At 38.7% G+C, this 25,370-nt stretch overlaps 1 protein-coding gene across 1 annotated transcript; it reads left to right on the forward strand.

Moving 5' to 3' along the window:
* Window positions 1-25,370, forward strand: GGH (gamma-glutamyl hydrolase). The gene is made up of 9 exons (XM_049782111.1): window positions 1-215; window positions 4,307-4,421; window positions 10,052-10,102; window positions 11,473-11,557; window positions 12,400-12,538; window positions 14,510-14,616; window positions 14,694-14,784; window positions 22,515-22,652; window positions 25,162-25,370. Exons 1-9 carry the CDS (start codon window positions 104-106, stop codon window positions 25,281-25,283), a joined length of 960 nt encoding a protein of 319 aa, XP_049638068.1. The 5' UTR covers window positions 1-103; the 3' UTR covers window positions 25,284-25,370.

A 25,370-nucleotide genomic window follows, 5' to 3' on the forward strand; every position in this document is an offset into this window, starting at 1 on the left:
GGGCCTCGCGGCGGTCCAGCCCAACGCCACCCGGCGGCAAACCCGCAGCGTCCCCGTCGCCTGCCCGCAGTCCTTTGAAAGACGGCGGGAGGCAGTGATCGCCATGGCGAGCCTGGGGCGCCTGCTGTGCGTGCTGTGCCTGGTGTGGTGCGGGGCAGACGGCCTCGAGGACTTGTCGAGGCCGGTCACGACCGCCACCAAGAAGCCCATCATCGGTGAGGCCGAGCCGGCAGCGGCGGGTGGGGCGGGTTGGTTGGACTCTGGACCACGGTGGGGGACCCGGAGCGGTGTGGCGCGTCGCGGTAAGGCGTCTGCCTACCTGGCTGGAGCTAGCCTCGGACGGACGGACCGTGGTTCGATTCCCCCCGGCGTCCCATAGGGTCCCCCCAAGCCAGGAGGGATTTCTGAACCGCTGAGCGTCCCCTGGGGTGGCCCCCGAAAAAGAAAAAAGATAAAGTTGGAAAGTGGGAGGGTGCACAGTGAATCCTGCCTGCAGTTTTCTCTTTGAATCAAGAGAAACTTAGCCTGGATAAATACATACAGATAAAAAATTTTCTCCAGGAAGTTCGACTTATTATGTTCATGTAATAATATAAATAGGAATATGTAATGTAATTATATAATATATTAAATATAAGTCACATATTATATGGCATATAACATATATAATAAAATACAATATAATATTGTATATGATATATTATGACATATCATATATAACATTTCATATATATTAATATAATTATAACAATATAATTAATATATATTCTATATTGTATGCGATATATAAATAGTTAAATGTCACTGGCTGAAGGTGTATTTCAGGATACGCACAATACCAGGTTGATCAGATGGTAAAGAAATTGGGGTTGGGGGTGTTCCTTTTGGGAGGTGGCAGGGATTGAACCCGGGTTGGTCCCCCTGATTGGGCCCCGTGCATGGCAAACGCCCTACCTGCTTTGCTATTGCTCCAGCCTCCTTATCTTAATATTAACATCTCTATTCATCTTGGTAATAGCTGTGGGCCTGGGAGGCAGGTAATTCCTGCTTGTCATCAGTTTGGTGTTACAATATTACACTGCCTTTGCCTTTTTTTTTTTTTTTTTTTTTTAACAAACGTGTGTGCTCGAAGAGAGTAAAATAGGATTGTGTTGGCAGAGCAGATATTTGAGAAGGACCAGAAGTTAATTAATCGTTAATTAATCGAGGAATTAAAAATTGGGTATAGTAAGGTATGTGTGGACCTTTGAAGTGGTTCTGTTTGAGCAGGAATAGTAGGTTAATCATGCTATGCTTTTCTTCCATGAAGGTGAATAGTTACAGAATGAAATACAAAGGACATGAACAGTTTATACAGAGCACTGTTATAGAGCATTGTATTACAGAATAAACTACAATACAAAATAGATGGACAGTTTTTACATACTGTTTTTTTTTACATAGTTTTTATATTTATTTATTTTTTATTTTTTATTGGTTTTTGGGTCACACCTGGTAGGCTCAAGGAACAATATGGGATGCCGGGATTCGAACCACCGACCTTCTGCATACAAGGCAAATGCCTTGCTTCCTTGCTATCTCTCCTATATTTATTTTTTTCATGTTCAGTTTTCAAACAGACAACAGACCATGTGCTACTGTTTCAATCTTAGAACTCTTGTAATTATTTTAAATGGTGGTGAGATTCTCTTAAGGAGATTTAACTCAGTTTATCAATAGTAGAACATTGAGGTTTCTGGGTTCAGGAAAGAAGAAAAGAGAGGGCATTTCTTCCTCTTTTTCTAGAAAGACTGATAATCCAGTGCCAAAAAGGGGGAGAAGAATACACTTTTGGGTATCCTGATTAAATAAGGTGCTATAGTTATGTACAAAGATTGAGTTAGGAAGTAGAAAGGATTCACAGATCAGGAAGTTGTAATAGTAGCCTATGGGTGGAATTTTGTTGACATTTGACTAGGAAGGAAATACAGCCTGGACTAATTTCCCTTGGAAAGGAAAGTATGTATATATATATGTGTGTGTGTGTGTGTGTGTTTGTGTGTGTGTGTGTGTGTGTGTATGTTATAACAAGGTGAAGGGATGATGGTGGTGGAATTTACTTATTCTTTTACACTTGACTGCCTTTGGATAATGTGTTCACATGTCTGAAGGACTCAGTCTTGCTACCTTAAGCCATTTTTTTTTTGCATTTCCTTATTCCTTTTTTTTTTTTTTCCTTTTTTGGAGGGCCCACCACATCCAGCAATGCTGGATTACTCCTTGCTCTACACTCAAGCACTTCTGACAGTGCTCTGGGGATCATATGGGATGCTGGGGATGAAATCCAGGCCAGCTGGATGCCAGGCAAACTCCCTGCCCTCTGGACTGTCTCCAGCCCCATCTAATTCTTACTTAACACATTTTATCTTCATCAGTCATGATGTTGAACCTCTCACTGAGAAGAGGCACTGTGTTTTCGTACAAATTTTGGCTGATGGTACATGTAAATCGAGTGCCTGATAAATGTCTGTTATTGTAAGAAACTGGTACTCTAGAAGTGATATATGAAGAGCAGCTATTGCTGATAGGGTATCTATGTACAGAGACACTGAAAAGTTTCCAGAGAGTGAAATAATGAATGATAAGGCTGTGGGTGTATCTTCTGGACAGACCTGTTTTGAGATTTCAATTGTAAAGGTGGCCAGAGAGATGACATGTCTCTCTGATCTTATTTCCAATTGTATTTCCAATTGTATTTCCCCCTGCTCATATGAACTCTTCTTTGCTTTCTGACTGGCACGCACCTGACACAGTGTCTCTGGACTTAACTCTTCCCCTTTCTTTCATTCCTCTTTCTACATAACTGGAGGAAACCTAGACTGCAGTGTCATGCTCTGCTTTTTGTTTTGTTTTGTTTTTGTTTTTATTTTGGGGGCCACACCCAGCAGCAATGCTCAGGGGTTACTCCTGGCTCTGTGCTCAGAAATAGCCCCTGGCAGGCTGGGGCGGCGGGACCATATGGGATGCCGGAAATTGAGCTCAGGTTCATCCTGGGTCTGTTGTGTGCAAGGCAAATGCCCTACCGCTGTGCTATCTCTCTGGCCTTCTTGCTTTGCTTTTGTGAAGACTTACTGGCAACCTATGTTCAAAGGTTCTTCTGTTGAGAGGTGGTCACCTCTGTACCCCCATTCCCAACATACATTCTTGCTCTACTTTCATTTCTCTCATTAGCACCTACCACCTACCAACCATTATACTGCATGTTTCAGGACTTTTCATGTTGGTTGATTGTTCTTTCTTCTCCATCCCACATATTAGAATGAAAGTCCATTGATATTGATTTTTGCTTTTGTCATTCATTCACAATTCAGTTATGTATATTGAGTGAGTGGCGATATGATCAGATTTATTTCCATATGGAGCATTGATTCGAATTGGAGGGTTTGGGAAGGATGTAGAGAGAACTTTTTCAGAGGCTGCTGTCATTTTTTTGGTGGAGAAGATGAAATATGGATTGGCTTGAGGTACTATGGTGATACTAGAGAAGGGAACAAAATATTTCCACTCTTAATTGTCCAAGAAACAACATTTTTTTGGCTATGTGTGAGAAAGGACAAACCTCCTACATTTAATCTGATTGATTGATTCCATCTTTGTGGTAGGGTGAAGGAGGCTAGTTCTGTGTTAACACTACTCCTTTGCAGGCTCACTTGGTTTCCCTGGTGTAGTGAGTGACAGGAGGTTACTTAAAAATTCAGGTCAGAGAGTTGGAGAGATAGCATGGAGGTAAGGCATTTGCCTTTCATGCAGTAGGACAGTAGTTCGAATCCCGGCATCTCATATGGTCCCCTGTACCTGCCAGGGGTGATTTCTGAGCATAGAGCCAGGAGTGACCCCTGAGTGCTGCTGGATGTGACCCAAAACAAAACAAAACAAAACAAAAAAGGGCCTGGAGAGATAGCACAGTGGTGTTTGCCTTGCAAGCAGCCGATCCAGGACCAAAGGTGGTTGGTTCGAATCCCCGTGTCCCATATGGTCCCCCGTGCCTGCCAGGAGCTATTTCTGAGCAGACAGCCAGGAGTAACCCCTGAGCACTGCCGGGTGTGGCCGAAAAACCAAAAATAAAATAAAATAAAATAAAAAATTCAGGTCATTTTTTACTACTCCTTTCTCAAAAATCATGATGTGTTTGTTTCTCTAAGAGCTTCCTACTTAAGCCTATGAATTAAACAAGTAAAATAGTGGCATTTTTACTGTGGTATGTCTCAGTTTCTGGGAAAGGGAAAACAGGAAATTGTGAGACTAACCTCTTTTTCTTTTAATTTAGGAATATTAATGCAAAGGTCCCATAATAAGCACATAAAAAAACTGGGGAAATACTATATTGCTGCATCCTATGTTAAGTATTTGGAGTCTGCAGGTGCAAGAGTTTTACCAGTAAGGTATGATACAATATAAATGTATTTGGGTAGAAGAGGCCACTCCCAGCATTGCTTGAGGCTGTTTATTCCTCATCTTCGAGGTTCATTCCTTGTAGTGCGGAAGGGATAAAATGCCTTGCTGGTAATCTAATGGGATCTGCCACTTGAAAGGCCAGTGCCTTAATCCTTGTGTTATCTTTTGATGTCAGACTGGATGTTTTCTCACAGTGCAAATGAGAATTGCCATTTTATCTTTAAAATTATCTTTTATCTCTTAAGTAATTTTCTCCCTATAATTGCATCATTGCAGTATGGTAATATTGCACAAGTTTTTGCCAAAAAGTTTAGAGACTCATTGCATTGTTCAATGCAAGGAGCTACATCTAGCTATGGCATCATTAGAGGTACACATATTAGAGAAAGAAATGAGTTTCTTTTGCTCAGAAGAGATATTTTTTCTAAGTCATTATATAAAGTAAAATAAGGTAAAAAAAACCCTACAAATTGTCCAGTTCTATTTTATAATACTGGGATAAGGGAGCACTTATATGCTGAAGGATAATTTTAGAAGATGACTTTATGATGTTTTAATGTTCCAAAAGTTGTAAATGACTAATACAACAGTCTTTCTTTCAGTGTAAGTTGCAGTTATTGCAATAGTAAACGATACGTATTATTTTTTGTGATATAGTTGAATAAAAATTAAGTGATTTAGGGTCAGAGTGATAGTACAGCCAGCAGATAGGGCACTTGCCTTGTATGTAGCCAACCTGTGTTCCATCCCCAGAATCTCATATGGTGCCCCAAACATCACCAGGAGTGATCCCTGAGTGCAAAGGTAGGAAAAAACCCTGAGCTATCCTGGGTTTTATACAAAACCAAAAAGTGATTCATATACAAGGAACTGGAAAGAGCTGAAAATTTAAAAACAAACCTCTTATTAATATTTAAAATAACTTGATATTCCAGGTCCATGACTAAGCTAAAATATACCATTTACAAATATACCATTACAAAATATACCATTTACCCTAGCAATCTACTATTATAAATAATTTCACATTAAAATTATACCACACAAAATTTCTGGCCAAATAAAATATTAATAGTATTCTTTAAATGTACCCAAAGTGGTCTTAAAGTTTAAAATCATAAGGGTTATTTTTTTTTTTTTGAGATTTTATAATTAATGGTCTCTATTCCAGTATGAACTTGTGCTTTTATGTTAGGTCTTTAGTTTTTCAGATTTAAATTCTAAGATACAGCTTTATTTGTAGATAAAGTGAGAATTTTAGAACTAAGAAAAAGATTTTGTGAGTTTTTAGAATAGTGTTTCAAAATTTTGGTCATGGAAATTTTTGCTGATTTTTTTCTTTTAATTTGTTATGTTGATGGTGGTTCTGGGAAATGAACTTAGATCTTCTGCGTACATGAGGTCTGCCATGGAGCCCAGCACTGCAAGCTGCTCTTGGAAGACATTAGTGCTAATGACATGGATGTATGACATGAGGGATAGAGGCAGATAAACAAGAGACTAGCAGTTATGAAGTGAAAAGTGCTGAGCAGTTGATGGGTCATGCTCTTAAAGCAGAATAGCAAAACCAGCCCAGCCCCAAGATTAGTCGTTATCACATCTTGTTAATGCAGGTCACTGGAGAAATAGATGAGGGTATTAAATATTATGACACTGCTGAAGTTTTGAAACTTGGGCAAGTTTTGAAACCAGATGACTTGCGGAATGCCATGTCTTTATGCTTGACCTTGACCTTGTGACTGCCAGCAAGCAGTTATTTCCAGTAAGCAGTCATTTCTAGTGTGTGTTCCCACATTTTTTTTTTATAATATATATGGTTTTTAGTCAAACCATACCATAAGGTTCTCTGAAAAAACAATGTAACATGTGGCAGCTCAATTCACAGAATTGTAGTCTGCAAAGCTTTGCCAACTGTGGAAGAAACCTGAAAGGATTGCACAGAGTTAATTTCTAAATTCTAACTATACGAAGAGGTGCAGTTTAGAAGATAGAAAGGAGACTAGGACAACTAGGCAGAATTCAGGAACTGGTAAACAAGTTTGGCTTTGGTCATTTTCAGCCTTTTCTATTACCTTCTTTCAGCGCCTCCTGCTATCCATAAATTCACTCCATAAATCCACAGTGGACTGGAGGAAACTATAGAGCAACCCCCTTTTGAGAGGTAGATTGGAGTCTACAGGCTGCTTTGGGTTTTAAATATATTTGGGAGCAGTCCCAGAAAGATAGGTTAGTAGGCTGTGTGTGTGTATGCTGGGGGTATCCTGGTACCACTTCTCATGCCCAAGCACAAGCAGCAGTGACCACTGAGCTCTATGCTGACAATACTTGAACATTGCTGGGTATGGTCTCCAAAATCTTTCCCTAAAATGTGGGACTTGAAGATTACTCAACAGGCTTAGTACACATGTTGCATGCATAGGCCTGTGTTCCTTGGTATCACATGGTCTCCAAGCTTGCCTTATAAATAAATACCTTCAGACTTGAGTAGCACTGCATCACTCAGTAGATCAACAACTTGTCAGACTGTCACAACTGAGCCAATTATTACTGGGAGTGGTCCTCAAGCTCTCTTGCATGACCTGGAGGTCACATCCAAAAAGGTTTGGTTTTCATTGTGTCTGGAAACATTTTTAAATATTTACAAATCTAAAGACTTCTATGATGGTTCCTTGCTTTTGAAAATGCTAATTGGAGCTAATTTTATTGTTTATTTTTTGGGGCCACACCTGGTAGTGCTTAGGGCCTACTTCTGGCTCTTTGCTCAAGGATCACTCCTGGCAGTGCTTATAGGACTATATAGGACAGAAATTGAACCTGGTTGGCTGCATGTAAAGCAACTATAACTCTCACCCTGGAAAGAGATTTCTTATGCCCTAAAAACAGTGTTTCGTTTTAAGAAAGTCTGACAATATGCCAGTTGTGTGTTAAAAGAAAGGAACTTGTCTTATTTTCTCAGTTAAGATTTTCTGGTATTTGATTTCCTGATGTTTTCTTTTGACCCCCAATAATTAAGTCCCTTATTAGTGGTAAATGTGTTTCAAAATATTCAGTCATGGACAATGTGAAAGTCATTTTTTTCAAAATTAATCAAATGAATGAAACTAACTGATACAACACCTGGGAGGAATCCCTGAAATGCTTAAGTGACCTAACTCTGTTCTAACTTCTGAGGTTGGATGTTGCCCATCCATGGAGAAGGCTCTGGGTATTCATTTATTGATTCTCATTTTTTTTGGCACAGCCTAAGAATATTCATAAGACAGAATACCAAGAACTTGTAAATTTGAATTTTTTAAGTGGAGAAAGATACAGAGACAGAGACATACTGACACACACAGACCCTGGGGTTTTGCCTACATGATGCCTTGTGGTTTTCCATGACCCAATACTAGAGGAAGACTCTGGCTATTTGTATAAGTTGACTTACTAGTGGGCTTGCAGGGCTAGGAATGTGTCCTTCACAATGGATTTGTTTTGCTCCCTTACCTATTAAGAGAATGGTCTTTAAGACTGGGAGCCCTGCCACATTCCTGGACTCTGGACTCTGGTGAGGAGATGGGAAATGAGGTGATCCCCAAGATTGTTTGTGCAGCTTCAGTAAAGGTCAGGTCTCCTCTCCTTTGAACTGTCTGATTTCTGACCCAGATTCCAGGGGCCAAGGTGTTGTTCCACAAATAGTCAAACCAGAACTTGGTACTTGAGGCAATAAGGAGAGGGAGAGGGAAAGGGAAAAGAATCACAGGATCAAACTCCAGGATATGGAATGCCCGGGTTGATCTTTGGTAAATCCCCAAGATAGAGTACATCTATCCATCATTATAATAGTCTTGCACTGCTGATGATTGTCTACCATGAACTTATTAACATGTGGACTCAGAAAATTCATTTAGGTTTAGAAAGCCCAGAGAATTTGGGTGGTTTTGGGGGGAGTGAGAACATTTCTCCTACCTTCCAAGTTCTTCTGGGGTTGATTGAACTATCAAGTGAACATAAAATTATATGAATATATAGATATAAAGTCTATATAGATATAGAATATATAAATATAGAATTATATAGATTTGGAGAATGTGCATGAATGTCAGTTATAAACTTTATAGACAATTCAAAGGTTTTTAATCCTCGGCTAAGGAATGGGATAGGAGTCTAGGAATTCAAGGAGGAGGATAATTCACTTGGCAAAAGGACCATGAACTCTGAAGTTAGATGTTTGTCTTGCCATATCTAGAGAAAATCTGTCTCATTGGATGGCTATTTCTGAAGATAGCCTTAAATCTAGACATTATCTCCAGTTTTCAGGGAATCAGGAAAAGTTTTTCTTGAGCCTGATAGGCTTTTGTTGACTTTAGTTTGGAATAATTTAATTGCTATCTTATGACGGTCAGTCCTTCACCGCCAAGTTCTAAGCATCTTCTTAATAGTGTTAATAATAAGGATCTACTTAATAATCAGAGGAATATTTTAGCTTCTTTTGAAACGTATTTGGGGCAAAATTGGACTATAGTTGACATTTGATCATAAGCCTACTTCTTTTGTGGTGGGTTGAGATGGTATTATACCAACAGAAGACTAATACAGGAAGAGTTGCAGGTATTTCATAGGCATGATTTTCTTTTTCTTTTTTTTTTTTTTTTTTTTGGTTTTTGGGCCACACCCTGTGACGCTCAGGGGTTACTCCTGGCTATGCGCTCAGAAGTTGCTCCTGGCTTCTTGGGGGACCATATGGGACGCCGGGGGATCGAACCGCGGTCCGTCCTAGGCTAGCGCAGGCAAGGCAGGCACCTTACCTCCAGTGCCACCGCCCGGCCCCCCAGCATGATTTTCTTATTCTGTGTTCTATTTTGTTCAACTTTTAGAAGAGCAAACCAGTCCTCCTGTGACTTCATTAAAGGTTGTGTAGCCAGTTGTCACAAATTAAATTCATTGGTTTTCTCAGCAGAAGGAAAGTAAATCATCCAACAATGTGTTAAGAGGCCTTTATGAGATGCTTGAGAGAAAGTGCTTAGGAATAATTACCTGGGTAAATTAGTTCACACTAGTGATCAGCATGGAATTTGTTTCTTTGTTGGAAGTCTGTTTTTGTCTTCTGAATACATGGTAGTCTTCAGACCTTTGCTATTGATAGGTAAGAGAAGTGAAGCAGGACTGGATCTTTGAGTTTTCTCAGTATTTTTTTCCCCAGAACTTCCTGTCATTAAGATAGGCATATTTATAAGTCTATTTAGTATTTATGGAAAACTACTAACAGTCCTTACCTTGGATAATCGAGGATATAAATTCATGATGTTTATTTAAGTTGAGAAATATGCTTCTAGGAAGGTGAGGGGTTAATATTGTCTAAAATTTAAGATTTTATTTTATTTTGGATTTTATGCCATACCCATCAGCCCTCAGGGGTTACTCCTGGCTTTGCACTCAGAAATTGCTCTAGCAGGCTTGGGGGACCTCTTGGGGTGCTGGGGATCTGACCCAGGTCTGTCCCAAGTCATCCACGTGTAAGGCAAATGCCTTACTGCTGTGCTATCATTCAGTCCTATTTAAGACTTTAAAGTTAACTTCATGTAAAGACTTTTTCTTGAGTTTCGGATATGTTTGCTAACTTTTTTATTGTTTTCAGGATTGATCAGTCAAAGGAAGAGTATGCAAGGCTTTTCAAATCTATTAATGGGTAAGTTAACAGCATCATTTAGATATAGTATATGATATCAAAATAGCTTGCTCTTGGGCTATAAAAAGAGTGCAGGAAGTTAGGCACTTGCCTTGCTTTCTGCCAACCCTGATTTGAATTCTGCACTACAAATGTCTCCTGACATCTGCTGAAGTAAATCCTAGGAGAGCCTGGACTAGCTATTTGGCCACTAACTATTATGGCCCAAACACCCACCCCCCCAAAAAAAGTCCACTTTTGCAAAAAAATATACATGTGTGTAATGTGTTTTCTATGTAACTATGGTAATGTAGTACTTGTTTTCTGAACTTTTTTTTTTTTTTTTTGGTTTTTGGGCCACACCCGGCAGTGCTCAGGGGTTACTCTTGGCTATTTGCTCAGAGATAGCTCCTGGCAGGCACGGTGGACCATATGGGATGCCTCGATTCGAATCAATCCTTGGGTCCTGGATCAGCTGCTTGCAAGGCAAACACTGCTGTGCGATCTCTCTGGCCCCTGTTTTCTGAATTTTTTATATGAATTTTTTTGAAAGAAACAAAAGTTATGAAGAGAAGGCAGATTAGAAACAAATGTTACATAATAGATATGTAAGTTTTATTTTATGTCTGATCTAGCATTCCTTTTAGTGTAGAAATTGCCAGATATATTTGACCTACTGCTCCCCTTTTCAGAGAAAGATTTCTCAGGGATTGGAGAGATAGCCCAATGGGTAGGGTGCTTGCCTTGCATACAGCCAAACTGGGTTCAGTCCCTCACACACATATGTTTGGTCCCCTGAGCACTGTCAGGAGTGATCCCATAGCACAGAGCCAGAATAAACCTGGAGTACTGCCTGGTGTGCCCTCCCTCACTCCCCTAACAGAAAGACAAAGGTTATTTAGTGACACACCACCCCCACCCCCCACCAGGGAAACTACCTTTTCTAAGTGAACTGAAAGCCTACACCTTCATTGCCATCTCACTCAGTTTACTCCAAGGCTCCTACTTTGGGAGTATTTTAATGTATATATTCAATGTTTTGATTTTACTTAGAAAGGTATAGCACAATGGTTTGCTTTGGTTTTTGCTTTATATTTTAGCCACACCTGGTCTTGCTCAGAGTGTACTCCTGGCTCTGTGCTTAGAGAGCACTCCCAGTAGACCTTGAGGGACCTTATGGAGTTCTGGGGATCAAACCCAGGTTGGCCATGTACAAGGGAAGCAACCTACTTGCTGTACCATTTTTTTCTGCCTCTAGTTTTCACATTTAAAAAAAAAAATGATCTTGTTGCTTATAAAATAAGGACAATGCTGTCTTTAGAAACAAAAATTATTTTCTGTGGATGGAGGAGAGCTAGCTCAAAATGTATCACCATTTAATATTGTTTCAGGATCCTTTTCCCTGGAGGAAGTGCTAAAATTCAGACGTCAAATTATTCTAATGTGGCCAAATTATTTTACAAGCTTGCCATACAGGTATTGTTATTGCAGATGAATTTTGTTATTTTCCTTGTGGTTTTACTTCTTTTCATTGCTATTATGTCATTACCTGTTCAATTTTTAGGATGACAGTTTTTGAGCCAGAGACAGCTCTTTCACATTTAATTTTATTATTTAATTCAGAATTTGTGAGAACTTTTAGTGCTCTGGTGACTGGCTTCTTTTGGACATGTTTATGAATGTGAAGCAGGTCCTTGTAGTGGCTAAGTAAGCTGTTTTTTAGGGGAATTGGTCATCAATCATTTCTCATTAATTCACATCTCTTGAATCTGTTCTTCATACTGACTTACCCAATTCTATTTGACTTTCGGATTTCATATTGTTAGGCAGAGAACCTCTCAGCTTTCAAATTATGACAGACTTTTGTATCATTGCTATTTCTACTCTGAACTGTTGCTGATACTTTAAATCAGAGACATTGGAGCAAGAGTATATTTTAAACTAGATAAACCTATATCAAGTGCCAAGATTTGTAGTTATATATAAAGAAGCATTTATTTCACCTAATTTTTGGTTTCTGATTGTTACTTATATACTTTGGTTGTAATCGGAGGTTTTCAACTTCTTTTCTCGCACAAGTGATGTTGGGTAATTGATTAAAAGGAAATAATTTGCGAGTTTTGTCTAAGGAGAGACTGACAGCTTACTAGTTAGACCCTAGAAAAATATTTTAATTTAATCTTATTTAAAAACACACCCTAAAATTTTTTAGAAATGCATGTATCATTTAAGTACCTGCCTTATAATGATAAGCCACTTATACAAATTTGTTATTAAAAATTTAAAATATGCTTAGTTTTCTTTCTAATTCTGCAAAGAGTTTTGATGATGGAGACTATTTTCCTGTGTGGGGTACATGCCTTGGATTTGAAGTGCTTTCCTATTTGACAAGTGGAGAACTTTTATTAACTGAGACAAATACTTCCGGAATAAAACTGCCACTGAACTTCACCGAAGGTAATTTTCTTCTCAACATGTTAAGAAGTGTTAACAGGGGGCCGGAGAGATAGCACAGCGGCATTTGCCTTGCAAGCAGCTGATCCAGGACCTAAGGTGGTTGGTTCGAATCCCGGTGTCCCATATGGTTCCCCGTGCCTGCCAGGAGCTATTTCTGAGCAGACAGCCAGGACTGACCCCTGAGCAACGCCAGGTGTGGCCCAAAAACAAAACAAAAAAAAAGTGTTAACAGGGCAGGATTTGTAAGAAAACATAAAAATAAAACACTCATAATATTTAATTTTTAAATGGAATTTTGCAGGCTAATGGTGATGACTCCTTTTGTATCTAATTAGGGAGTAGCTTACATTATTATGAAAATGTATTGCTTCTAGCAACATCAGGGTCATGCATGATGAAGACCTTTAAAACAGGACCCCCCTTTTTTTTTCTTTTGATTGTTTTTGGGTTATATCCTATAGTGCTCTGGGTTTACTCCTAGCACTGCCTCAGGGATCTCTTCTGGTGGACTTGGAACTGACCATATGGAATATGTGATTGGATCTGGTTGATCTCCTGGAAGGCAAATGCCCCACCCATTGTAATATCTCTCCATCACTAAGCATCTGTTTCGATCACTATTAGATATCTTAATCTTGGCAAGAACTTTCTATTATGTTTTATAATATAAAGTTACACTTTGTATTAGAAGTCTGTTTTGGTCATGATGATAAAATAAACCAGTTTTCAGTAAAGGAATAAAATCATTGGTGAAAGGTTATTGAAGTATCTGTGGTATTGAGTATCTTAGAAGCCATCAACAATTTTATTATGGGGTTTCATTCAAGAACATTAGCTTTAGGAGATCCCCCACCATTCAGGATATTTTATCTCTATTCCAGCAGTTGAATCAACATGTCTCCATGTGACGTTAAAGGTCTGGGAAATTCAGAGCTTTCAGTGAGACATAGTGTCTTTAAAAATACTTTTTGGATTTTTTGAGGTGAAGTTTCTTTTCCTCATCAATGTTCTTTTCTCCTCTGCCAGTATTTTTAATCTTTTAAGCCTTTGTTACTTTGAGACTTTTTATTTTATTTTTTTAAATTTTTGGGTTGTACCCGATGATACTCAGGGGTTACTCCTGGCTGTGCGATCAGAAATCGCTCCTGGCAGGCACAGGACCATGTGGGATGCTAGGATTCGAATCACCATCTGTCCTGGTTTGGCTGCATGCAAGGCAAACACCCTACTACTGTGCTATCTGTCTAGCCCAATGTTACTAGTATTTTTAACCTTTTAAGCCTTAGTTACTTTGGAAAATATATTAATAGTTTTGGGTCCTTTCCTAGGAAACTAAACATGTGCACATGTGAAGAATTCGACCTGTTTTTCAGAGCTTGATAACGCAAGTGAAAAATCCCTGTTTTTAGGGAGCCCAACATAAGTGTCTTTGCTTAAGGGCCATGTATATAGATTGGCGGCAGAGAGTATGCTTTGCATTTGAGACCTTGAGTTCAATTCCTTGCAATTCCCAATCTCCTCACAAATCTTCTGATTATTTTTCAGCCAGCCTGCTGTTTTTTATCACAAGAATTTTAGGTTTGTGGGCTGGAGAGATAGATAAGGAGTTAGTTTTACACACATCCACCTGGGTTTAATTTTTGGTACCGCATATATTCCCTTGTATACTGCTAGTTGTGATCCTTGAGCACAGAGATAGGAGTAGCTGAGCCCTGAGCCCTGCTATGTGTGGTCTCAAGAGAGAAAAAATAATTTTAGATTATTGTGTTAGAATTTTAGAAGAGAAGTACTAAAATGTGATATGTTTAATTTGTATAGTAAAATTATTTTATGCTTGACCGAAATACTGTGGAAACTTTTATTTATCAGAAATTTTAATTATGTTTTAATAATGGCTGTACACCTGTGATATTAGTGGATTTAATTTTTGTGTGTGTTTAAATTATTCATCATGTGCTTAAATTACTTTAGCTATGTTACAGAGCAGAATGTTCGAGAATTTTCCTGCTGAATTATTGCTATCATTAGCAGTGGAGCCTTTGACAGCAAATTTCCACAAGTTGGGCCTCTCAATGAAGGTATCACATTAATTTAGAAAATGAAATTTAGACATTCATTTAACTACAGAAGTAATGACTTTATTTTTGTACTCTAGAATTTTTCTGAGAATGAAAAACTAAACAAATTTTACAATGTATTAACGACAAATTCAGATGGCAAGATAGAATTTATTTCAACAATGGAAGGTATGTATTGTACTTGTACTCTTTCTTTTACATATTCTGTATTCATTTGGATTCCATAATTCTTTTGATGAATCTGATTATTTCTCTGAAGCCTGATGAAGGAAATTAGGGCATTTTTGGAAACAAGAAGTAGGTTTTGTTTATGCTCAAATTAGTTTGGTTTACCTGGGCCATCTTCAAGGATAGTGTCATGTAGAAGTAAAGTGAAGAATAAGGTGAGAGGAGATGAGGAAATAATGGAGGAAATCATGACACTCCTAATACCTGGAAATTCCAGTGGCTTTATAACTGTAATCTTAGTAATAATCCAAATCAAATATCTTGACAATTATATTCAGCAATATAAAAAATGGAATTAGCCTTTGGGAAAAACACCTTCATAAGCATATCAATGAAGTGGCAAGAATATAAGGGTACTTAGGACAAAAATCACCAGATGTAAGTGGCATTTTTAAGCCCCATTACTGCAAGACAATTTGAGATAGGACCCCATACATGAAGTATGTATAGAGCCAGACCTGAAAGACTCAATATACCTTGAACTTGTATGAGATCTAAAACTATAACTGAGATCCTGCTTGTAGAAATGCAAGAATTAACTGTTTTTGGACCTTGGAACTAAGGTCCAAGTGGTAACTAAGTTTGAATATTTTTGGAGCATATCTGCCTTTATTCTATGTTATGTTTTTGGCTCTTTTGTCATAAACGAGTTGGCCATATACTTGAGGATTTGTCGCTGGATATTCTGTTTTGACCAATTGGTATGAAAGGTTTTTTTTTTTTTGCTATTTTGATCACAATGGCTCTGTAGTTCCACTTCAAATTAGGTAATGAGATGCCTCCTAGTTTCTTGTTTTTCTGGTTTTGGCTATCCGGAGCTTTCTATAGTTCCACAGAGTTTATAATTAACTTTTCTAAGTCCTTGAAGAATGTTGTCTGAATTTGGATAATAAATGCATTGAATCTATATAGTAGTTTAGGTAAGATGGTCATTTTGGTATTACTGATTCTTCCAATCAATTAGCATGGAATTTTTTTTTTTTTTTTTTTGGGGGTTTTCAGGCCACACGTTTGATGCTCGGGGGTTACTCCTGGCTATGTGCTCAGAAATTGCCCCTGGCTTGGGGGTACCTTATGGGACGCTGGGGGGATCAAACCACTTTGCAAGGCAGACACCTTACCTCTAGCGCCACCTCGCTGGCCCCGCATGGAATATTTTAACATTTCCTTTGGTCTTCTTAAATTTCTTAAGTGTTTGAAATTTTCATTATATAGTTCTTTTGCCAAAATTGCTTCCTAGTTACGTCATGATTTTGAAGCTTGCTTATTTATTTATTTATTTATTTATTTATTTATTTATTGTATTTAATTTAAAAATTGTCTTTAGTTTTTATGTAGGCCATGGTTACAAACTTGTTTGTAGTTGAATTTCAGCCATAGAAAGTATTCCCCCCTTCACCAATGCAACCTTCCTGGTACCAGTGACCCCCTTTTCCTTCTTCCCCTCGCCCCTGCGTGTCTTTGAGACAGGCATTCTGTTTTTCTCACTCACTACCATTGTCATGATAGTTGTTGGTGTAGTTATTTCTCTAACTGCACTCACCAATCTTTGCGGTAAGCTTCGTATTAGGGGCTCCCTCTGACTCATTTCACTCAGCATAATAGCTTCTATGTTCATCCATGTATAGAAAAATTTCGTGACTTCATCTTTTCCTGACAGTTGCATAGTATTCCATTGTATATATGCACCACAGTTTCTTTAGCCACTCAGCTGTTGTCAGGCATCTGGGTTGTTTCCAGATTCTGGCTATTTTGAATGGAATTGTGATGAACATAGATATGCAGAGGGTATTTTCTTTTTAAATCAGGTTTCTGTACCCCAGAGGGTACAGAAATTATTTCAGAGCCTTTGAAAGAGGAAGGAATTCAATTCGACCTGCCTTGCTATGCTAAAATGTCTGGGTTTCACATCAGCCTGCTTGGTCAAGTATCACCAGGAGTTGACCCTGGAATCCCCTGATCAGTACTTGGAGAGCCCCACCCCCAAACAGTAATACTTCTTCTAGGTTCTAGAAACTAATCACAATTTTAGTTGGTCGCATGGACTTTTCCCCAGTGAAAGAGCTCCCTGGAGCTTGAGAGGTTTCAGTGCCAGCAAGATCCTCCCTTTCCCATGGGAGATATGCTTCATGCTACAGTTTCCTAGTCTAGCAGGAGCTGTAGCTGGAATCCTGGTGTGGATCCTGCAGTGCTGGAGTGAGAACCCAGTGTAAGACATGCACTTGGTCACTGAGCCACATCCCTGGCCTTGTGGTTTGGATCCTAAGCTCCCTCTCCCTAGTATGACATTATGGTCTTCTGCCTTTAACCTTGGAAAATGCAGGTGGTCTGGCCCATTCAGGCATACCCTAGTGAATAGCAAATGCCTGCCATTAGAGATGCAGAGTTTCTGGTTGTATTTCAAGGGAAATTTCCCTGAGACAATCTGTTCTGCTCTGTTTTATGGAAACATTCTTTCTCTTATTATGATGCATGTTTTTTCTTCCAACATCCTGTTTTCTTTACCACTATTTCACTAGTGAACAGTAGGGAATATTAGTAGCTGAATTATTGAAGAAAAATCAATATAGATAATAATGCAAAAATAAATGAAATGCAAATAATGCAAAAAGAAATAAATCACTCAAAAAAGGCAATAAAAAAGCCAGATCAAGGACAAGAGAGAGAGAGTCCAGAGTGTTGCAGAACAACCCTTGATGGGGTTGACTGATGGAGGAATGGAGGATGAGGTCTTTCTCCTCCAGCTTGGACCACGCGTCTGCTACCCTGTTCAGCCGGCGGCTCTGAGGTGAATGCGGAGGGTATCAGTCAGTCAGGCTTCTGAAGGTAGCAGCTTTAATCCCTGCATAAGGCTGAAGCCAAAAACCTCAGAATCAGCCCCAGGAAAAAAGCCAGAGAGTGTTTTTGTATTGTATTTTTGTTGACACTTATTTTAAATGAGATCTCCCCTTTTTTAAATGAAGCTTCTAAGATTTTTAAGTTTTTTTTTTGTTTGTTTGTTTGTTTTTGGACCACACCCAGTGATGCTCAGAGGTTCCTCCTGGGTATGCACTCAGAAATCGCTCCTGGCTTGGGGGACCATATGGGATGTCAGGGGATCTAACTGTGGTCCGTCCTAGGTTAGTGTGCATAAGGCAAACGCCCTACCACTTGCACCACTGCTCTGGCCATGATTTTTAAGCTTTATGAATGCTTTATATACTTGAATATCAGACCTTTGTCATATCTGTGGTCAGTGAATATTTTCTCCCAGTCTGTAGGGTGTCTTTTTATATTTTAGTCATCATTTTTTGTATTATGTAGAAATGCCTTAATTATATATAGTTCCATTTGCTTAAAGAATGATGATTTCACTTATACACAATGCTAATATTGTACCCATGTTTACCCTTCTCCCTCCTTCGAGATCCCCGAAACCTCTCTTATTTTTTTCTTTTTTGGTTTTTGGGCCACACCCGGCGATGCTCAGGGGTTACTCCTGGCTGTCTGCTCAGAAATAGCTCCCGGCAAGCACGGGGGACCATATGGGACACCGGGATTCGAACCAACCACCTTAGGTCCTAGATTGGCTGCTTGCAAGGCAAACACCGCTGTGCTATCTCTCCGGGCCTGAAACCTCTCCTTTTTAATACTGCTTGTCCTCCACAAAAACTCTCCCATTCTCTTTCCTTTGGCCCTTTGTTATTACCTTGCTGTGTCATACTATGTGAGAGATAGATTGGTATCTCTCCATTTTTAACTGACTTCAGTCAACATGCTATCCTCTAGTTACATCTATCATATGGCAAATTGCATGTTTTTCTCTTTCCTTAGAGCTGTGTAGTATTCTACTGTGTGTATATATCTCACAACTTCTTGATTCATTTATCTGTATTCAAATTTGTGTTTTTTCCCCTATATCCCGCCTATTTTACCAAGTACTACAATGAATATAAGTGTGCGTATGTCTTTTAGAGTTAATATTTCCATGTTTTGGATATAGATACAAATAAGTAGTATCATTATGCCTATCAGAGATCTATTCCAATTGTTTTTAGATATCACCATATTGCTTTCCTTAGAGATTAAACCAGGCAGCATTCCAGCCTACAGTAAACGAGAGTTATTTTCTCACCACACCCCTGCCAATACTGGCTATTTCTACACTTCTGGACCTATGCCACTCTCATTGGCAAGAGATGACTCTCAGTGTTGTTTTGCTAAGCATTTCCTTAATTATAAGTGGCAGTAAGCACATTTTTATATGCCTTTTGGCCATCTCTGTATGACTTCTTTGGGAAGGTGTCTGTTTATCACCTTTACCCATTTCTGGGTAGAGTTGTTGGACGTTTTTCTTACTGAGATATATTTCCTTTTTTTAAAAAAAAATTTGTTTAAGCCCCATGATTCCAAACATGTTTGTCATTGGGTTTCAGCCATAAAATGCACACCAACCCCTTCATCAGTGCGACTCTCCCACCACCAATGTCCCCCATTTCTCTCCTACCCTCTTCCCCTGCCTGTCTTTAAGATAGGCATTGTATTTTTTTTCTCTATCACTGTCATGGTAGTGTTACCACTTTTTTGTGATAAGCTTCTTTTGTTTGTTTTTTTGTTTTTTGGGTCATACCCAGCAGCGCTCAGGGGCTACTCCTGTCTCTGTGCTCAGAAATCATCCCTGGCAGGCTCGGGGGACCTTATGGGATGCTGGGATTGGAACCACCATCCTTCTGCATGCAAGACAAACACCTTACCTCCAAAGCCCAAAGCTTCATATTTGGGCTAGTCCTTCAGGCCCTCATCTCTATTATCTCTCGGTATTATTACTATACTGTCTTTTATTTTTCTTAAATCCCATAGATGAGTGAGACTATTCTGTGTCTATCTCTTTTCCTTCAACTTATTTCACTCAGTACACATATACACACATAGTACACACATAGTCTCCATGTCCATCCTTGTATAGGCAAATTTCATGACTTCATTTTTCCTAACAGTTGCATAGTATTCTATTGTGTACTATAGATGTTCCACAGTTTCTTTAGCCATTCATCTATTGTCAAACCTTTGTTTTTTTTTTTTTGTTTTTTTTTTTTTCTCCAGATTCTGGCTATTGTAAATAGTATTGTGATGAACATAGAAGTGCAGAGGGCATTATTGTAGTGTGTTTTTGTAGTCCTAGGGTATACTCTTAGTAGTAGTATTGCTTGATGTTCAGTTTTCTTTGTAGTTGTTTTCGTTCTTTCTTCTTTATTGATACCCAGGTTCTTGAATTTTTTTTTGTTTGTTTTTTGGGGCCATGCCCAGTGATGCTCAAGGGTTATTCCTGGCTCTGCACTCATAAATCGCTCCTGGCTTGGGGGACTATATAGGATGCTGGGAATTGAACCCAGGCTTGTCCTGGGTCAGCCGTGTGGAAGGCAAACACTCTACCACTGTGTTATGGCTCTGGCCCCAAGGTTCTTGGATTTTGAGGACACAACTATGAACGGAGTTTTAAAACTTTCTCTCTGACTTCATTATTTGCATATAGAAATGCCACAATTTTTGAATATTTCTATCAGATGTATAGTTTCTAGAAGTGTAGAAGAGCCTTTTGGATTTTCTAAGTATAATATATCATCATTTGCAAATGGTCATAATTTGACTTTCTTTTTTCCTAATATGGATATTCTGATATTTTTTAATATTGCTTGTCACAAACACTTTCAATTCTATGTTGAATAATAGTAGGGAGAGTGGGCATCCTTGTCTCATGTCTGATCTTAAATGAAAGGTTTTCATGTTTTCACCATTGAATTGATTAACTAAATAAAGGTTTACTGTGAAAGGACTTCACTGCATTGCAGAAAGTTCTTTCTGTCATTATGTTGAGAGTTTTTGTCACACATTGGAACTTCTTTTTTTATATTTATTTATTCTTTATTTTTTAATTTCTTAAAATAGTATCTTTAAGCACTGTGATTACAAACATGTTTGTAGTTGGGTTTCAGTCATAAAAAGAACACTCGCGGGGCCGGGTGGTGGCGCTAAAGGTAAGGTGCCTGCCTTGCCTGCGCTAGCCTTGGACGGTTCGATCCCCCGGCGTCCCATATGGTCCCCCAAGCCAGGAGCGACTTCTGAGCGCATAGCCAGGAGTAACCCCTGAGCGTCACCGGGTGTGGCCCAAAAACCAAAAAAAAAAAAAAAATAATAATAATAAAGAACACTCGCTTCACCAGTGCAACATTTCCATCACCTTCCTGTGGTGCCCTCAACCACTTCCTTCCCCCCACCCCCGTCTGCCTGTGTTTCAGAGAGACATTCTACTTCTCTCCCTCATTAACATTGTCATGATAGTAGTTAGTGTAGTTATTGCTCTAATTGCACTCACCACTCTTTGTGGTGAGCTTCAAATTGTGAGCCGGTTCTTCCAGCCCTCATCTCTATTGTCTCTGGGTATTATTACAATAATGTCTTTTATTTTTCTTAAATCCCATAGATGAGTGAGACTATTCTGTGTCTATCTCTCTCCCTCTTATGTCACTCAGCGTAATATTTTTCATGTCCATCTATGTATAGGAAAATTTCATGACTTCATCTCTCCCAGTGGCTGTATAATATTCCATTGTGTATATGTACCACAGTACATTAGAACTTCTTAAATGCTTTCTATGCATCTAATTTGTGTAATCATATGATTTTTAAATCTTTTCTTGTATTTTTATAGTGTATCTTACCGATTGACTTATGTATATTAAACCATCCTTGCATACTTCCTCATTGTCATGAAATTTGTTCTATACATGGTTTACTAAGATTTTGGTGAAAACCTGTGCATCTATGTTCATTAAGAATATTAACTTAGGGCCGGGCGGTGGCGCTAAAGGTAAGGTGCCTGCCTTGCCTGCGCTAGCTTGGACGGACCGCGGTTCGATCCCCCGGTGTCCCATATGGTCCCCCAAGCCAAGAGCAACTTCTGAGCACATAGCCAGGAGTAACCCCTGAGCGTTACTGGGTGTGGCCCAAAAACCAAAAAAAAAAAAAAAAAAAAAAAAAAGAATATTAACTTGTGGGGCCGGTGAGGTGGCGCTAGAGGTAAGGTGTCTGCCTTGTAAGCGTCAGTCAAGGAAGGACCATGGTTCGATCCCCTGGCATCCCATATGGTCCCCCCAAGCCAGGGGCAATTTCTGAGCGCTTAGCCAGGAGTAACCCCTGAGCATCGAACGGGTGTGGCCCAAACCCCCCCCCCCAAAAAAAAAAAGAGTATTAGCTTTTAGAATAAACAAATTGTTCACAAATTTAAGATTAAGGATCACAAAGTATTGCATACTGAGAGGTGCAAGGTTGACTTATAGTAAAAGATGACAAGTGTTGGTATTGGTGACAGGGATGAACTTATGTTCCCTAGATAGGAAAGAGATCTGTCGTGATAGAAACTTGTATCACTAGTTAAATCTACATTAGACTTCAGAGCGGGAATATTTTCAATCTTACCTGTTTTATTCATTAGTAAAGCAAGTGGTGCCATATATTTTAAATATTTGTGAAAGTTTGTTGTAAATTTTCTAACTGAAATAAAATCCTTTTCTGTGTGTACACAATTTTACTTTGCGTTATAAAAGAACATTTTATATTAAACATAATGTGAGCAACATCATTCCTGGTCCTGTTTCTCACTCAGTCCTGACTAATTTTGTTTCTTGCTGCAGCGTATCATTATCCAATATATGGTGTCCAGTGGCATCCAGAGAAACCACCTTATGAGTGGAAGGATTTAGCTGGCATTAGTCATGCACCCAATGCTGTGAAGGCTGCATTTTATTTAGCAGAGTTCTTTGTTTCTGAAGGTAATGTGGGTATATAATTTTACTATTTTCGTGTAATTTTATTTATTTATTTATTTATTTATTTATTTATTTATTTATTTATTTATTTATTTATTTATACATTTATTTATTTATTTGGTTTTCGGGCCACACCCGGTGATGCTCACTGTGTACTCCTGGCTATGTGCTCAGAAATTGCTCCTGGCTTGGGGGACCATATGGGATGCCGGGAATTGAACCCAGGTCTGTCCTGGGTGTCAATTGTGTGCAAGGCAAACGCCCTACTGCTGTGCTATTGCTCTGGCCCCTATTTTAGTGTAATTTTTGTTTGTTTGTTGTTTGTTTTTTTGGGCCACACCCGGTGACGCTCAGGGGTTACTCCTGGCTATGTGCTCAGAAATGCTCCTGGCTTGGGGGACCATATGGGACGCCAGCTGATCGAACTGTGGTCCATCCTAGGCTAGTGCCAGCAAGGCAGACAGACGCCTTACCACTCTGCACTACCATTCTGGCTCCTAGTGTAATTTTAAAGCATATTGCCTGTATCTGAATTTTTGCCTGTAACTGAATTGTATATTCTTGCTTTATAAGTATCTTGTAAGTTAAATAAAAATTCTGGGGCTGGAGATACAGTATAACCAATATGCTCTTGGCTTCCTCACAGCTCACCTGTATTTCAACTCCCATTTCCATATGGTGTACTGAGCCTGTCAGGAGTGATTGCTGAGTTCAGAGCCAGTGGTGACTGCTGGACACAGTCTGATGTGGCCCAAAAACAAGCAAAATTTTTTTAATTGCATAAAAATCCTGAAATTAAAATAATAAACATTCAAATCAATACAATATTTTTGTTAATTGTGTTGTATAGTCTAAATTAGATTTAATTTGTAAACAATTGCATACAAAATGTTCAGTTTCTTTGTTTTTAATTTTTAAAATTATCTGTTGTATTTCTTTTTTTTTTTGAAACACCACTTTAATTATAACATTCTGTGAGATTTATTTTTTGAAGACAGTTATATAAATTAGATAGATACTTATCATTTTAAGTAAGGCCCTTTTACAGAGGCATATTAACCATAGAAAGGAAAGTAAGTTTAACCCTGTTTTTTTTTTTTTTTAATGAAAACAGACATTGTCATGCAGTGTTAGCTGTGTGGGTAAAATAGAGAAGTTGGTTCTACATACTTAAATTTTCCTTGCATGATTCAATATAAATATAGCTGCAAATGTAACTAGCTAGCTAGGGATAAGGCAAGGTTATTCAGGTAAGGTTATTTGATAGTCAACCGTATCTGCATGTGCTTTCTAAACTTTGTGTCAGTTTTCTTGCCCATCTTCGAACATCTTTTCTTGAATTCATTCTAGAATATGCTTAGTTAACATATATAACATGATTATTATATTCAGTAATAGAGCATTGTAAATTTAAAAGTTGCCAAGAAAAGGTGGTAAAGAGACTTACTATATATAGAAATTAAGATGGACACTAGAAACCCAAATAATGTTGTATGCCAGTTTTATTTCAATTGAAAAATTATGTTTAGTTGAGTAGTTATAAAAAACAAACATTAGGGGCCAGAGCAATAGCAAAGTAGTAAGGCATTTGCTTGCATGAGGCTGACCCAGGAAGAACCTTGGTCCTCGGTGTCCCATATGGTCTCCTGAGACAAGGGCAATTTCTGAGTGCATAGCCAGAAGTAACTCCTGAGCATCACCGGGTGTGGCCCCAAAACAAAAACAAAAACAAACATTAATGGAAAGTAGGTACTCTCAGATGCATTATCGACCTACTATATATTTTCATTTCATGCATATGGGAGAACTGAGAACAAATTATAGTTTGTTGTAGTACTATCATATAGCAATGCTATTTATTTGGTATTTTCCCAGTATCATTTTTAAATATGCTATAAAAGCCACACACACATACACACACACACACACACACACACACACACACACACACACACACACACACACACACACACACACACACACACACGGTTTTCTTTAAGGTTCAGCTTGAGATTTTACCCCAACTGAACGAATTTCATCAGTGCTGAATTCTTTGCCTCATTTTTTCTATTTATGCCTTATTTGTGGGCAAGGCTTGTTCATCATTGGCCTCAGCTTTGCCATCTCGCCATCTCTTTTTCTATTGACATGTTTCAGTAAGGATAGACTGTAAATATTTTAACACACGGGTCTACCTGGGTACTAGACTGGACTGTATACAGAAAGTTGTCTTGTTCCTCTTGCCATCCTGTATCAAGTCTTGCATGCAGAGTTTGAGTTAGTGAGGAAATAGGCTTCACCTGGGATCTGGTTCCTATCAGGAGATAATCAGTCCAGATCAGGTGCTGCCTTATTTAGAGCCAATTTTGTAAGCCATTTCCTTTTACATGTATTTACCTATATAATGATGCTGATCATGAGAGGAAATATTCGTAAGTACCATTCTGAAAAATGTATTCTATCAATTTCAAAGATACTCTTGAAAAATTAACTTATTTCTTTTTCCTTCCAGCTCGGAAAAATAATCACAATTTTCCATCTTCTGCTGAAGAAAATAAACAGCTGATTTATCAGTTCCAGCCCATTTATTCTCTAAATTTTTCTTCCTTTCAGCAAGTTTACGTCTTTAATTGAAAGCCTTCACTGTCCTAACAAAGACATTTTAAACAATTCCATAATTAAACTGTTAAAACAACTTGCCATTCATGGCAGTAATAATCA

Source organism: Suncus etruscus, chromosome 10 (assembly GCF_024139225.1).
Source record: "Suncus etruscus isolate mSunEtr1 chromosome 10, mSunEtr1.pri.cur, whole genome shotgun sequence".
In the NCBI taxonomy this organism is placed as follows: domain Eukaryota; kingdom Metazoa; phylum Chordata; class Mammalia; order Eulipotyphla; family Soricidae; genus Suncus; species Suncus etruscus.